This window comes from Coenobita brevimanus, chromosome 54, assembly GCF_032717465.1.
Source record: "Coenobita brevimanus isolate Jiangsu-jjx chromosome 54, ASM3271746v2, whole genome shotgun sequence".
Lineage (NCBI taxonomy): Eukaryota > Metazoa > Arthropoda > Malacostraca > Decapoda > Coenobitidae > Coenobita > Coenobita brevimanus.
In genome coordinates, this window is record NC_137007.1 from 5,672,298 (window position 1) to 5,689,285 (window position 16,988).

General features: G+C 43.6%; 1 protein-coding gene across 6 annotated transcripts in view; it reads right to left on the minus strand.

Annotated features, from left to right (window-relative positions):
• Positions 1–16,988, minus strand: part of LOC145401012 (membrane-associated guanylate kinase, WW and PDZ domain-containing protein 1-like) — a 554,078-nt gene that overhangs the window by 94,728 nt on the left and 442,362 nt on the right. For all 6 annotated transcript variants that reach the window (XM_080273379.1, XM_080273377.1, XM_080273382.1 and 3 more), the window contains one exon: positions 10,710–10,884. In XM_080273379.1, coding sequence (XP_080129505.1) covers positions 10,710–10,884 — 175 coding nt within the window. The remainder of the gene's footprint in view (positions 1–10,709; positions 10,885–16,988) is intronic.

A 16,988-nucleotide genomic window follows, 5' to 3' on the forward strand; every position in this document is an offset into this window, starting at 1 on the left:
CTTGCTCCCAAGCGTCACGAAAGTGACGCCCCGCGGTTAAGGGGTTAATAATAGACGTAACTGGTTCAGGACCCACAAGCTTACACTCACTTTTTTGCCTATTACCCAAATAATAACCCCGAAATAGACCTGATGGACTGTATCAGCCATGTTTACACCGATTCTGTAACTTTCGATCGTAACTCTTATGACCCTTCTCTCATATTTCTAACTAACTAACTTCGTGAGCCAGTGTTGTTATCAATGTGTTTGTCTGCAGATACTAAAATCTCTCAATTAACCATTCCTTACCATCAATTTCTGTACCTGTGAATACAACACTCGTTCACCATTTTTGGTTTAGTTTACCCTTAAACACTATATCACCATTTCAGTTTACTCTGAATTACTACCAGTCAAACCAAAAGTTTATTTCCATCACTGGTATCTACTGAGGCACTTTATAAGCGAGTGCTGTGTGCGTGAAGCACTATTACATTTCGGGTTTGTTCGAGTGTGGAAGCCAGTAGCCGCAATGCATGCTGTTACCACAGTAACTGTTATGTGGTTACCCAGTAACCTACTGCACTGGTTGCACTTACTTTCACTTATAGTTTTCACTCACCCGTTTGGCCAGAATGGTGTATTACAAGCTCTTTGAAGGATTTAAAGCAGAAAGACATTTTCATTATGCTAAAAACAAAAACAGTTCTGTGGTGTTAAATACAGTTGCCATTCCCCCCCCCCCCATTTTAGCACTTCACTGCTAGGAGGGACACAGTGTTTGTAGCTTCTTTGAATTTCTTCAATTTTTCTTGAAGCTTAACTGTGATCAATGCTATTATACCTGCAATTTTGAAGGCAATGCATTTTTTCATAACACTGCAATCAAGAAAAAATGAAATCAGTGATCAACAAGGTTTCACTATCTTAATTAATGCAGTAATGATGTGCACACACACACCACAAGCATGTCTGAGCGAAGATGAACCGAGTAATTTTTTGGAATACGTGACTCTAACAATAAGAATGAAGAACTGGTAATGACTGAGTGGAATGTGAAAGGACAGGCAGAAATACAGATGGGCAGGCTGGATTACAGATATTAGCAGTGATGCCTCATATGGAGGATATGGCTATTGTACCAGAACTGCTGAATCTGACGATGCTATGAACATGGTGACTTATGTATATAGTATATACAGTACATATATTCATAAATATATACATATTTTATATATATATATTATATATATATACTGTATATAGATAGATAGATAGATAGATAGATAGATATATGCTACCCTATTTTCCACCATTTGGTTCTACATTTCTGCACCTCTTTCAAAATTCATTTCCTACAATAAAAGGAAATTATTACTACTATCTTTTTTATTTTAATTAACCTCTTTACACATTTTATATTTTCTAGCTTTCATCTAAGCTTGTTTTTTGCATCCACCCAAACCATTTTTTTTTCCCACTTATGTTCTTCGTTTACTACTTCACTCTCACAAAACATTACATACAGCTTTACCGCTTCTAATCAAATGCTACCTGGCAGGTGTGTGTATTTCAGAGACCCATCCAATCCCAACTCTCCAAGGGTGGGAGGTGGGGGGTAAGGAATGCACTAGTCTTTAGTACTACATTCTACCATCCAGCCACCCTCATTCATCTACAATTGCTCACTGACTGTTTCTTGTACAGCAAATTCTTCTTATCTTCAAAAATTCACCTCCGACATACTAACTGAGCTACATGCCTACTGCTTGGAATGCTCATACCTTAAACTGTACCCAAACAGTTTTTATAAAATATCTAAATCTGCAAAAAATCGAAACTTTTTTTTTTTTTTTAATGCGAGGAAGAAGGAACCAAAGGCCGTCGGCCCACTACTATTGTTCCTTCCATGAGAAAAACAAAATACAAAAGAGAGCCAAATTCAAGATCCGATCATTTCAAGATGCCTGGACACACTGCATTTGAAAGACTGGAGATCATAGGAAGCAGGAAATACAGACAGAGGGAGACAGTTCCAGAGCTGACCTGTTGCATAAATGAAGGACAGGGAGTAAAGGTTAACTCTTGCATTAGAGAGTTGGACAGAAAAGGGATGAGAGTTTGCTGCTAGACAGGTGCTACGCCCCCATCGTAGAGGTAGAGGAATGCATGCACACAGTTCAGAGGAGCTGTGACCTTTGAAGTAGCGATAGAAAAGAGATAAAGATGCAACAGTGCGGCGAAGAGACAGAGGTTGAAGGGAGTCAGTAAGAGGAGGAGAGTTAATAAGACGAAAAACCTTTGACTCCACCCTATTGAGAAGAGCTGTATGTAGGGAGCCTCCCCACACATGAGAGTTGTACTCCTCACAGGGGCGGATAAAACCCATGTATAGAGGACCTGGAGCAGTGGCGTCTTCGCCGTGGGTCTACCCCCCAGAGGCTGTCGAAGAGAAGAGGACGACAGCATGGGGGCCAAACCACCGCAAACCCCCCCGGCCTCTCACGGGGCTCGAGTACCTGGGAGTGGCTTCGGTCGCCCGGGCAGGTACCACATCTTCCAACACAACACACATAACAACACCGTTTTTTGTACACCAAGAAATGACTCCCCGGCTGTCATTTCTCAACGACTTCTTCTAGCCAGGGACATTGAGAGCAATCCAGGACCCACCAACAAATACATATGTCCAACATGCTCAAAGCCTATCACGTCGAGCCGACAGACAAAGGGTTCAGTTCAATGCAACTCCTGCAAGAACTGGACCCATTACACCTGCACAATACTTGCATCCAGGAAACATTACACAAACACCTGGACCTGCTCCTTATGCTCCTTCCCCCAACCCATCAATCCCCCTTCCAATCCTACTCCTACTTCCTTCACACCTTCACAGCCAAACCCACTGACCCTTCCCACATCATCCAGTCCCCAAACTCCTCCCATTCCAACCCATCCTAATCCACCTCAACCCTTACCTCCAACACAACCTCCTCCTACCCCTTCCCCTCCACCCACATCACCTCCCCCCCATGCTGCAGCAGCCGACACACATCGCACACACAACATAAACATCCTTCAGTTAAACATAGATGGCATAAACACCAAAATACATGAACTCACACAATTCATCAAAGAACAGAACATACACATTGCCATCTTACAAGAAACAAAACTACACAGAGCACAGAAAACACCGACATTTCATAACTTCACCACCATTCGACAAGACCGGGCCAACGGCGGTGGCGGTGGACTCATCACCCTGGTACACAAATCCATTAACTTTGCAGATACCAGTGCACACACAAAGTCACTTCTCCCCCCAGATGACACCACAACAGAAATACAATCAATTACAATACGCACTGGTAACATATCACACATAACAATCGCTAACACATACATTCCCCCCCAATTGTCCCCCACAGTACCACACAATCACTCTCCACAGATACACCACATCACTAACATACCCAACATCATCCTGGGTGGTGATTTCAACGCCAAGTCATCGGCCTGGCATGTCAACAACCCTGACACAGACAGAGGGCTGGTACTACAATCCCAGACAGATCATCTTTTCATACTAAACAGTCCAGACCAACATACCCATATCCCACACCAGGCCCTCTTCCTCCCATCATCTCCAGACATCACCTTCTGCTCCCCAAACCTCGCCCCCACTACATCATGGAGAGTGGTCAAAACCCTAGGTTCTGATCACCTCCCAATCATCATCACTACCAAAACCAGAATCACCCCAGCTGGCCACAAACACTATCTATCTATCTATATACCAAGGCTGCTTCCCCCAAGGAAAGGGAGGTAGCCGAGACAGGATGACACACTCCCCATTTACTCATCCATTCAAACACATTCATGCCACAAACACACATACACTAATTATAAGAGAGCCAACTGGGAGGCCTTTGTAACTGAAACAGAACAACATTTCGAAACACTAAATAATACACCCATCACAAACATCAACACCGCTGTGCACACTTTCAATACAATCATACAAAACGCAGACAAAAGACACATCCCTAGAGGCAACAGAAAGAGAGACAACCCCAACTTCACACCAGAAATTCAAGGCCTCATCAGACAACGGGACACATTGCGACACTCCCCAACACCCCATACACAAGACACCATACAACAAATACAAGAACTCAACACTCAGATAAACAGTAAAATATCAGAACAGCAAACACTAAACTGGAAAAATTACCTCCAAACACTTGACCACAAAACAAACTTCAGCAAACTCTACAAAACACTAAACAGCATCACACTTTCCAACAGCAACACCACACAATCACATGCTGCCATCACAACAACAGACACCATACCCTCAAACAAACAACAAGCAAACACTATCATCAGTCACTTTTCACAAGTCAGCCATCTAACCCCCCATCCGGAAGACCGACGTATCATCAGACGTAAGAGACAGTTCCCCACAGACCCAGACTACGCAACTTTCACTTACAACCAGACGAAGCACATCATTAACAACCTCAAGCACTCATCTGCCTGTGGACCAGACAACATAAGCAACATTCACCTTAAACACCTAGGACCACAAGGCATACAAGCACTCACCAACATATCAAACTACAGCTACTCACACAACATAATACCCAACATCTGGAAGCAGGGCAATATCATCACTATCCCTAAACCCAGCAAAGACCCCACGTTACCCTCCTCACATCGCCCCATCACACTCCTCTGCACCCCCTCTAAGGTCACTGAATGACTAATACTACAACTAGTCACACCTCACATTCCCCTAGCCCAGTCACAACATGGCTTTAGGCCACTACACTCCACAAACACCCTTCTTACAGACCTTACACAGAGAGTTTTCGATGGCATAAATTCAGCTAGGCCACCACACAGAACACTCCTAATCACACTAGACATTAGCAAAGCTTTTGATGCCATCCCCTGCCACAACTTCACAAACAAAATACTCAACACAAACATGCACAATAATACAAAAAGATGGCTGGCAAACTACTTAGCAGGCAGATGTGCACACATAACATTTGCCAGTCAGTCTCCTAACATCAGAAACTTCACAAACGGCGTTCCCCAAGGATCTGTTTTGTCCCCTACACTCTTTAATCTATACATGCACGACGTACCCACACCCCACACACCACAGATACACATAGCTTCCTATGCAGATGATATAACACTTACATGTACACACCAAAATGCAAACACAGCTGCACACATCATTCAACCTTACCTCAACACACTACATGAATGGTTCACCACAAACAGGCTCAAAATAGCCCCAGCCAAATCTACAGTGACTCTTCTCACAAACTGGACAGCAGAACACAGTCACATCCCACACCTCACCATAAACAACACTCCCCTACCACACACACACACACACACACACAAAATCCTTGGTGTAACATACAATACATAATGTCATTTAAACAACACATCGCAAACATTATAAATAAAATAACACCAAGACTCAATGCTTTGAGGTCACTTGCCCATACAACATTCGGCCACAACAAAGAAACCACCACCACAGTATACAAACAATACATATGTTCAGTGATGAATTATGCAAGCCCTGCCTGGGCTTCTAACCTGACCAAAACACACTACAACACTCTACAGACCATACAGAACAAGGCCCTAAAAATAATCACAGGCTACACAGCTACTACACCCACAGACCACCTACATCAAGAAACCAAAGTCCTCAAAGTCAAGGATCACCTAGACATGAAAGGCACCCAGTTTCTTGCTGCAGCCTCCACAAACCCACAACATCCACTACAGTACATGGGAGCACATTCACCCACACCAAGGAACATCAAAACAACACCCAGCACACGATACCATACACAAATACTGTCATCTCTCCCCCCTCGCCCACCTCAGACCAGCTTCCAGAAGCATATCCCACTCAGATCACTCGCCGCTCCATTCAGTCACTTAAAGACAACACACAGCTGCATGCACAGCCTCCTGACATCCACCCTTCTGAATCCTATCTCCCTTGTGAGGACAGGGTCCACCTGGCCAGGCTGAGATGTGGGCACCATCCAGCCCTCTTAAGCTACCAGAAGAGGCTGGATGACTCCGTCGCTGATGCCTGTCCAGGATGCAACACAGCACCTCATACTATTAAGCACATTATGGAAGACTGCATTGCACACAATCACCTACACCAACAACACAACATACACTCTTTGAGAGCTCTGTGGGAAAGCCCGGTCTCGGCCATGGCCTTCCTAAGGGACTCGGGGCTGTATGGCCAGACTGCCTAAGGAACAACAACTACTACTACTACTACTACTACTAATACTACTACCACCCATGTATAGAGTCAACAATTGTGCAGAGGTAAAGAAGGAATGGAGTCAGCTTAGTACACCTATTCTCTTGGAAGCAGATTTTACAAGAGATGTAATATGATCTTTCCAAGATAAGTCCCGAGTAAATGAAACCCCAAGCATGTTCAAGCATGATGCAGGATTAAGCTGAATATTATTAAAAGTTAGTGAGTATACATGGGGAAGATTTTGTCGGGTTGATAGATGTAAAAACTGAGTCTTTGATGCATTAAAAACAACCAAATTATTTTTACCCCAGTCAGAGATATGAATCAAGTCAGACATTAGGTGTGCCATAGCCTCATCCCTTATTTGTTGAAGTAAATGCCGAGATGGACGTTGCGGGAACCGAATGGAAAGGTGAAGGGTGGAGTCATCAGCGTATGAGTGGATAGGGTTAGATGTACAGCTTAGAAGGTCATTGATGAATAAAAGGGAGAGAGTTGGTGATAGGACAGAGCCCTGAGGAACACCACTGTTGATAGATCGAGGAGAAGAACGATGGCCGTCTACAACACCCGCTATAGAATGACCAGAAAGAAAGCTAGAGATAAAGGCACAGATAAAAGGATAGAAACCATAAGAGGGCAGTTTGGAAATTAAAGATTTATGCCAGACTTGATCAAAAGCCTTAGAGATGTCAAATGCAATGGCAAAGCTTTCGTCAAAGTCCAGAAAAGAGGATGACCAGGTGTCTGAAAGGTAGGTGAGAAGATCACCTGTGGAGCATCCCTGACGGAACCCATACTGACGATCAGAAATACGGTTGTGATAGATGCTTTAAAATTTTTATATTAAGAACTGACTTGAAAACTTTTGAGATACAGGATGTTAAAGCAATTGGGCAATAGTTAGAGGGTTAGGAATGGTCACCCTTCTTTGGAACTGTCTGAATGAGAGCAAGCTTCCAGCAAGAAGGAAAGGTACAAGCTGATAGACAAAGGCAAGAGTTTGCCTAGGCAGGGTGTAAGCACAGAAGCACAGTTCTTGAGAACAACAGGAGGGACTCCATCTGGCCCATATGCCTTATTAGTACTGAGCCCTCTGATGGCAGAAAATACATCAGCTGAAGACATTTTGTCAGCCATGAGGAAGTCAGTGGGGGGAAGTGATGGAGGAACAGCACTGGAATCATCTAAGGTGGAATTGGAGGAGAAAGTCTGAGCAAAGAGGTCTGCTTTATCAGTAGAAGAAACAGCTACAGAGCCATCACAGTAGAAAAGAGGAGGGACGGATGATGAGGTAAAGTTGTTAGAAAGGTTTTTGGCAAGGTGCCAGAAGGAGCAGGAAGAATTCGAGTTGGAGAGTTGAGAGCATTTAGTACGGATGAAATTATTTCAGCAGAGCGAAGAACAGACTTAGCACGATTCCGGGCAGAAACGTATAAAAGATGTGCTTCAGGGATGGGTTGGCTCCGGTACCTTTTACAGGCCCTCTCCTTGTTGCAGACAGCATTAGAACAAGCGTGATTAAACCAAGGCTTCCTTGCATTAGTCAAAGGAAATGAGAAAGGAATGTATGCTTTCATGCTCGAGAAAATAACCTCTGTAATGCGCAAGGCACACTCAGATGCCTCCAGGCCATGGAAGCAATAATCATTCTGGGGAAAATCAAAGATGTACTGCCCGAGAGCCTCCCAATCCGCAGCTCCAAAGTGCCACAGACGACGTTTCTTTGGAGGGTCCACAGGCCATACCGGAGCGATAGGACAGGTTAAGGTGATAAGGTTGTGATCAGAGGAGCCCAATGGATAGTAAAGATTAACAGTGTATGCAGAAGGATTAGTTGTAAGGAAAAGGTCAAAAATGTTGGAGCTCTCTCCAAGGCGGTCAGGGATACAGGTAAGGTGCTGTACAAGCTGCTCTAGATCATTAAGGATAGAAAAGGTGTAGGCTTGTTCACCAGGTGGATCAATGAAAGGAGAGGAGAGCCAAAGGTGGTGGTAAACACTGAAATCTCCTAGAATGGAGATTTCAGAGAAAGGAGAAATGGATAGAATGTGTTCCTTCGTAGAAGTAAGATAGTCAAAGAATTTTTGATAGTCAGTAGAATTAGGAGATAAGTAAACAACGCAGATATATTTAGTCAGAGAATGACAGGAAAGCCGAAACCAGAGTGTAGAGAATTCAGAAGAATCGAGTTCAGGAACGCAAGGGCAAGACAAGTCGATGCGTATATATACACAACAGCCACCTTTGCCTTTGAAATGAGTATAGAGAAAGTAGGAGGATACAGAAAAGGGTCTGCTGTCAGTTGCCTCAGACAGCTGAGCCTCAGTTAGAATAAGATGGTGAGGTTTAGAGAAGGAGAGGTGGTGCTCAACAGAGTGAAAGTTAGTGGAAAGGTCACGAATGTTGCTGAAATGAAGAAGAAGAGAATCAGACAGTGGTTCCAGGCAGCTCGAGTCATCACCAGGAGAGGGGCGGAAGGTGGGGGCATTTATGGTCCCCCCACCCCCCGGGACTCCGAGGCCACGTGTTGCCATGATTTTTTTTTTTTTAATTTTGGAAAAGGAAGTGTAGCGTGTACTATGCATGTGGTTTGGTGTTGATAGTTAGAGAAACTTGTATTGGAGAGCATGCTGCCCTACTCTCTGTGTTACAGAGACACTGAAAAAGTTCAGCAAAGGGGGATGGTCAAGACCTAGTCCTGAGGGCTGATGAAACAGGAGCTCCAGCTCTCCCTGTCATCAGCTTTCCATCCACCTTGGGAGTACTGCCCTGCTCAACTGGTGCTACGGTCTACTCCTACTGTTAATGTCCTGTGAAATTTGAGTCTCCTAGCATTTGCCCTGGCTAAACTATGGTTATCAATCAAAACTAGCAAAGCCAATCTTTTAAAAATGCTCTTTTCTCTCATGATTGCATCAAATGTGTGGTGAAAATGAAAAACTGGCAGTGCTTTGTCCATCCATTCATCCATCATCCAATCCTACATTTCCCCATGAGGAGCATAGAAGCCCGGGGCTAGGCAGTTGGTCTCGACATTTAAGATCTTGGGGGACAAATTATGGAATGTGGTTTCAATGACAGGTGAACGTGATACTCAACTTGTAAATGGGCATTCTCATATTAGAACATGTTTTTTTTTCATATCTAAATAAGACTGGATAAAGGTGAAGTTGAAGGCCTAGTGCTTTTTACAAACCAAAGGAAAGTTGGGAGAAAGTAATGCTGCTGTTCAAGTGTTAAGAGATCACTGGAGCAAAGAAGATACCATCCATCCATCCATCATCCAATCCTACAGTGCCCCATGAGGAGCGTAGGAGCTCGGGGCTAGGCAGTCGGTCCCGACCTTTAAGATGAGAGTGACCAGCCTCACTCATCCCTGAGTGGCATTACATGAGCAATCAACCCCAACCACCCCTTGGATATAAACCTTCACCGGCTTAATCCGACTGGAGCGCATTAATTACCCACTAAACCACCAGGTGCCAAAATTTGGTTATATGATTACCACCCAGCGTAGTAAATGGTTTCCTGGTGCACAGGAAACCATTTGACTTGTCACTCCGTATAGAGTCACCCACAGGCTGAAGGAAGTGGAAAGAATGAAGGAAAGAAAGACAGAAGAGGGAGTGTAAAGTCACCCATAGGCACTCATTTCCAATAAAGTTCTTACAAATAATGGATACAGACATACAGCAGTTGAGTCAAAGCAAGAAGACTGTTAAAGAAGTGGAGAGAGAGTGCCGAGCAGATGGACCAAGATGCAGTGAGACTATGAAACAGTCGGAATAAATGTTTATGGAGGTATTTTTCCACAACACAACCTTGATTACAGGATGCATATACTATGAAGGAAAAAATATTGGTAGATGACTACCTTGTAACTATTACAGTCATCTCTTAACATCCGCGGTTTTAACATACATGGTTTTGAATATCCGTGGATGGCTACAGTAAAAAAAAATATCTCGCTGAACTCTGCTGACACTGTAACATTACCTGAGGCACAGTTCGTGGCTGTTTTAGTACAGTAATGGCATTATCCAATGAATGAAATATACTGTAACACTCATCCTTTTGGAGGGAGCTGGGATGAGCACTGTAGTTAGAAGAGGCCGTGCAGGAGTACACTATTCATTATTTTTAACTTTTAGTGTTCTTGTATTAAGTAAAGTAGTCGTTTAGTGTTCTTGTATTAAATAAAGTGGTTGTAAACATGCACATAAGGTTTTTCTCTAGTTATATAAGGAAATGGGGGTCCAGAGGTGTTTTTAAGGGGGGGCAACAGATATCCGCGGATTTTTAACATTTGCAGGTGTGTCTGTTACCTAACCCCAGTGGACATTAAGGGATGACTGTATTCAACAAGATATCCCTTCAATTTTTTCTAGTGGCTTACCTGAGATCCCTCTTCTGTGCCACCCACAATTCTGAACCCAAACCCAGTATCCTGCCTCTTCAGTGTGACAGTGAACTCCAGGAATCCTAGGGTACCATTAGGTCCACTGCCAGTACCACCGGTAGGGGTCGTGCCAAGGCCTCGAGGATTTACACTATATCGTCCGTCAGGAAATCTGTCAGGCAATTAGATACTGACATGAAAACTCAATCATTCTATGTGAAATACCTGCACTTCAAAGTTTACAGCAAAAATATAAAATAAATAAAAAATAAAATAAAATAAAAAATAACTTCGTGTAAGCAGTTAAAACTATATTATTCAATGGTCATCATCATCCGGACCTTCTTTCCCACCCTATAGCAGGGTGAGGAGTAGCAACGTCCACAGCCCAAGTCTGCCCAATCCAATGGGCCACACTTCCATTCACTCATCATTCAAGACCCCGGAATCCTGGCTCGATCTGATACAGCAAAAACATTCACCGTGTTCTGTAGCTTCACATAAACGTATCCGATAGAGTTAATCCACATGCTGTCACATTAAAAGGGATACCAAAACCCTATTCATGCACTTCTCAACACATTCATCCAGCCAGCTTGAACTGTTGTCAGTTCCCTTGCCTCACTGACTTCCATACCTATCTTCCTCATACGCTTATCCACCATATCCTTCCACCTTCTCCTTGACCTACCTCGCCTCCTCCCTCCTTCAATTTCACTCAGACATACCTTTTTCACCACTCTATTGTTATCCAATCTCTCCACATGACCATACAGTCTCGGTACACTCTCCTCGATTCCGGTGTCCGCAAGCTTCCTCACTCCGCATCTTTCACAAACCACATTATTTTGTATCCTGTCCACTCTCTGTACTCCTCATACATTCCTCAGCAGTCCCATTTCCATTGCTGTCACTACTGACTTTTCATTTTCAATTTTTCATGCCACACCATAGTCTCACATCCATATAATGAAGTTGGCACTAACACTCTTTCATGTAAGCCTCAAGCACCTGTAACACTCAAGTCTCTGTTTCTTATCAAGGCCTTCATAGCACCAGCCACTTTCCTTCCTTGTGTCACTCTACTTTCCACTTCTTTTGCACATTTTCCTCTCGTTTCAACCACTGTACCCTGGTATTTGAACTCTCACCAATTCCAGTCTCTCCATTCATTAATATCACACTGGGAGTCACCTTCTCTCTTGATTACTATCACTTTACTCTTTTCTACATTTACTCTCAAGGCACAACGTTCACAGACATCAGCAAAACTCTGCACTAGACTACCAAGTTTCCTGTTCGGTGTTTGCAAGTAGTACCGCATATCAGAATACAACAAATTTGAGATATAACAACGCCATTCATTACCAACGCCATCCCTCTCTCAATTACTCATGTTTTCACTTCACTTACCACCCCATCCATATGTACGCTGAACAACCACGGGGATATGACACGACCCTGTCGTATTTCCACATTAATCGTGAAACATTCCCTTAAATGCCCATTTACCCTTACACATACCTCACTACCATCACAAACTCTGTTGACGGCACCTAGCAGCTCACCACCTGCACTGTACATGCGCAAAATCTTCCACAATCCTTCTCTGTCTACTCTGTTGTATGCTTTTTCCAGATCCATAAATGCCATAAACACCTTATAATCCTTCTCACAAGCCTTCTCCACTACCTGTCTTACTGCAAAGATTTGATCCACATATCCTCTGCCACTCCTAAAGCCACCCTGTTCATCACTCACTAGGACTTCTGATATCTCCCTTACCTCATCATCATCATCATCCGGACCTCCCTTCCCACCCTAGGGCAGGGTGAGGAGCAGCAACGTCCAGACAGCCTAAGTTTGACCAATCCAATGGGCCACATTTCCTTTCACTCATCATTCAAGCCCCCAGAATCCTGGCTCAATCTGATATGCCAAAAGCATTCACCACATTCTGTAGCTTCACATAAATGTATCCAATAAAGTCAATCCAGATGCTGTCACGTTAAAAAGGGGTGCCAAATCCCTGATCACGCACTTCTTCTCACAATTATTCAGCCAGCCAGCTCGATCTCTTGTCAGTACCCTAGCTTCACCAACTTCCATACCTCTCTTCCTTACACACTCATCCATCATATCGCTCCACCTTCCCCTTGGCCTACCTCACCTCCACCTTCCTTCAAATTCGCTCAGATATACCTTTTTCATCACTCTATTGTTATCTATTCTCTCTACATGACCATACCATCTCAGTACACTCTCTTTGATTATGATATCCACAGACTTCATCACTCCACATCTCTCACGAATCACATTATTTTGTATCCAATTCACTCTGCAATCCACATACATTCCTCAGCAGTCCCATCTCCACTGCTCTCACTCTTTTCATGCCACACCATAGTCTAACAACCATACATTAAAGTTGGCACTAACACTCCTTCATGTAAGCCATGTGCAGCTGCAACACTCAAGCCTGTTTCTTATCAAGGCCCTCATAGCACCAGCTACTTTCCCTCCTTGTGTCACCCTACTTTCCACTTCTTTTGCACATTATCCTCTCTTTTCTATCACTGTACCCAGGTATTTGAACTCTCACCAATTCCAGTGTCTCTCCATTCACTGTACACATCACACTGGGAGTCACCTTCTCTCTCAATAACCATCACTTTATTCTTTTCTGCACTTACTCTCAAGGTATGACACTCACAGACATCAGCAAAACTCTGCACTAGTCTGCCAAGCTCTTGTCCAGTATTTGTAAGTAGTACTGCATCACTAACATACAACATATTTGAAATATTCTATCCATCACCATTCATTACCAGCGCCATCCCTCCCTCCATCACTCGTGTTTTTACTTCTCGCATCACTTCTACCATATATATATATATAGTGAACAACCATGGGGACATCACACAACCTTGTAATATGCCCACACCAATCGTGAACCATTAACTTAGATGCCCATTTACCCTTACACATGCTTCACTATCATCATAAAAACCCTTAAAAGCACCTAGCAGCTTACCATTTACACTGTACATGTGCAAAACCTTCCACAATCCTTCTCTGTTTACTTTGTCGTATGCTTTTTCCAGATCCATGAATGCCATAAACACCTTATAGTCCTTCACATAAGCCTTCACTGTCTGTCTTACTGCATACATTTGATCCACACATCCTCTGCCACTCCTAAAGCCACCCTGTTCATCACTCACTAGGATTTCTGATATCTCTCTTATTTTCGCTATAATAATTCTTCCACATACCTTCCCTACCACACTCAATAAACTTATGCCATGATAATTCTTGCACTCACTTCACTCACCTTTATATCTGGACAGAGATACAATCACAGCCTTTTTTACACTCTGCAGCCACATTTTCACTCATCCATGCCCTTCTTACATTTCTCCAATAAGCCCTTCATTCTGCTCTCTCCATTACATTTAATCATCTCTGCATACACTTCATCAACCCCAACTGCTTTCCCAGTCTTCAGCTGCTTCACAGCGTTCTTCACCTGTCTGAGTGTCATGTTTCCTGGCACTGCATTCCTTCTCTGCACACCCCCAAAACCAGTCATGTTTACAGCCACTCTGCTCTCTTTATTCCTGTTCATCAGGCTTTCAAAATATTCTTTCCATCTGGTCCTTACTTCACCCCCATGGGTTAATCTATCAATTACATCCTTCACACTTTCACATGTCTTTTTGCTGTCACGTCAACATTTCTGCACCTCTTTCCAGAACAACTTCCTATTTTCTGAGTAATTTGCATTCATTTTTCTTCCTAGATCATCATTTTCCTTTTTCCTCTTCACTAGTCTCTTTACGTGCTTCTTCCTCTCAATATATTCAGTTCTTATTTCAACCGAAACCCTATTCTGTACGCACTCAAGCCACTTCTTCCTCTTTTCTCCACTGCTCTCTTAATCTCTTCATCCCATCATGCCATACCTTTCTTCTTTGTTGTTACTCTTGCCACACCACACACTGCCTTAGCATTCGTAACTAAGCAATCACTATATGCATTGCACTGGCTGTCCAGATCAATTTCATTCCAGTTCACTGATTCCAACTCCTCCTCTACTTTGGCCTGTATTCATCTGCAACTTCTTTGATCCTCAGCATCTCAAATGACTGCTCCTCTCTCTCCTGGTCCATTCCACTCCTCTCACCTTGATCTTGCATACCACAATCATATGATCTGACAGACCTCCATATCATCCTATCACGACCCTTGTATCAGCAACCATTCCCAGCATCAACTTCTCTACGTGCACATAATCAATGAGGCTCCTTTCAACACAATCTCCGTTCCCTCTATACCATGTATATTTATGTGCATCTCTGTGTTTGAAATACGAGTAACAAATGCACAACCTCCTTTCCCAACACATGTCCTTCAGTTGCTTCCCATTATCATTTTCTCCTGGTCCTCCATTGCAATCCATTATGTCATCCTCAAGAGCAGTGCCTACTCTTCATCTATTACGATCACTTTATAGCTCCTGGGCATTTCTCCCATTGCTTCACCCAGCTCATCCCAAAACATGTCTTTCTCTCACTCCTGTCATCACATGGTGTATGCGCTACAATGACTGCCACTTTCACTTTCTCAAACCTGAACTTGACATACAAAACATCTCAAGGTGACACATTTCTAATCTCTCATTCATCAACAAGGCAACTCCTTCCATCCATCTTCCTTCCCCATTCATGCACGAGCTTACACATTTCACACCCTCCCTCTCCTCCACTTCATGCCCTTTCATCTTGGTTTCACACAATGGCATCACAGTATATCTGACACTCTTGAACACATTCACCACTCCCACCATCTTGCTCTCCACATTCACACCTCTCACATTCCACATGGCCGTATGAATCTGCCCATCCGGACAAAAACCCCAGTTATGTGATTACCACCCAGCGTGGTAAATGGTTTCCTGGGTACAGGAAACCATTTGGCTTGTCACTCAGTGTAAAGACCATAAGGAATCCCGGCACTGAGTGAATGATGGGCACCCCCCACCTACCTACCTATCTATCTATAGCCAAGACGCCCTAATCCCACAAAGGGTAGCCGCAGACAAAACCACTCCAAGATGCTCTGTCACCCAACATTGGACTACTCTACCCCAAACTCACTCCCCCCTCCCTCATGTACCTCTCAACTCCATCCTTCCACCTCATCCTTGGTCTTCCCCTCCCTCCACCACACCTAAATACACCCTCTTAGTCTTTCATTCTCCATTCTCTCCACATCTCCAAACCACCTCAGTATATTTCTCCTAATCTTCTCATCCACATCCATCCTGTATGTATATATATATATATATATATATATATATTTAGAGAGAGAGAGAGAGAGTGGACTTTCTGACCACTACTTGGTGGTGGCCAGAATCAAGATCCAAGTAAGATGGAGAAATAGAAGAAGAGAAGGATGGGAGGAAGGAGTAGTTGCAAGTAGAGTGGAAAGGTTAAAAGAGGATGAGAAAAAGGCAGAATATAAGAGAGAAGTGGAGGAACGATTGGGCAAATATGAATTGGAGCAGATGGGGGACATGGAAGGTGTGTGCAACATATTCACAGAAGAAATACGTGCAGCATGTGTTGTGGTGTGTGGGGTGAAGAGAAGACGGAGGGGGGTGCAAGGAACAGCATGGTGGAATGAGGAGGCGAGACAGGCTGTGGCACAAAAGAAGAAGAAAGCATACAATGAATGGATGAGAAATAGGGGCGTGGAAGAAGTTGAGAGGCGGAAGAGGGAGTTATATGCAGAAAGGAAGAGAGGTGAAAAGAGTCGTAAGAGAGAGTAAGAAGAGAGTGGATGAGGAATTTGGAAGGAATTTGAGTGTGAAGTGGAGGGACTGTAAGAAAATGTTCTGGAAAGAGGTGAAGAGAGTAAGACAGGGTGGCAGTGAAGTTAGCAGGGGAGTGAAAGATAAAAATGGTAGATTACTAGTGGAGAAGAGAGAAAAAGTGAGCAGATAGAGAAAACACTTTAAAGAATTGCTGAACATAGAGGATGAAAGTAATGCACGAATATAAGTGGCTGGGGATTGGCTGGGAGGAGGAGGGAGGTGAGAAGACAGGAAGAAATCAGTAGGATAGAAGTTGTGGAAGCAGTGAAGAAAGTCAAATTGGAGAAAGCCCCAGGAATTGATGGAGTGTGTGGTGAAATGCTGAAGCATGGGGGAGAGATAGGAGTAGAATGGATGTGGAAGATGTGCAGATTGGTCTGGGAGGAAGGTAGAGTCCC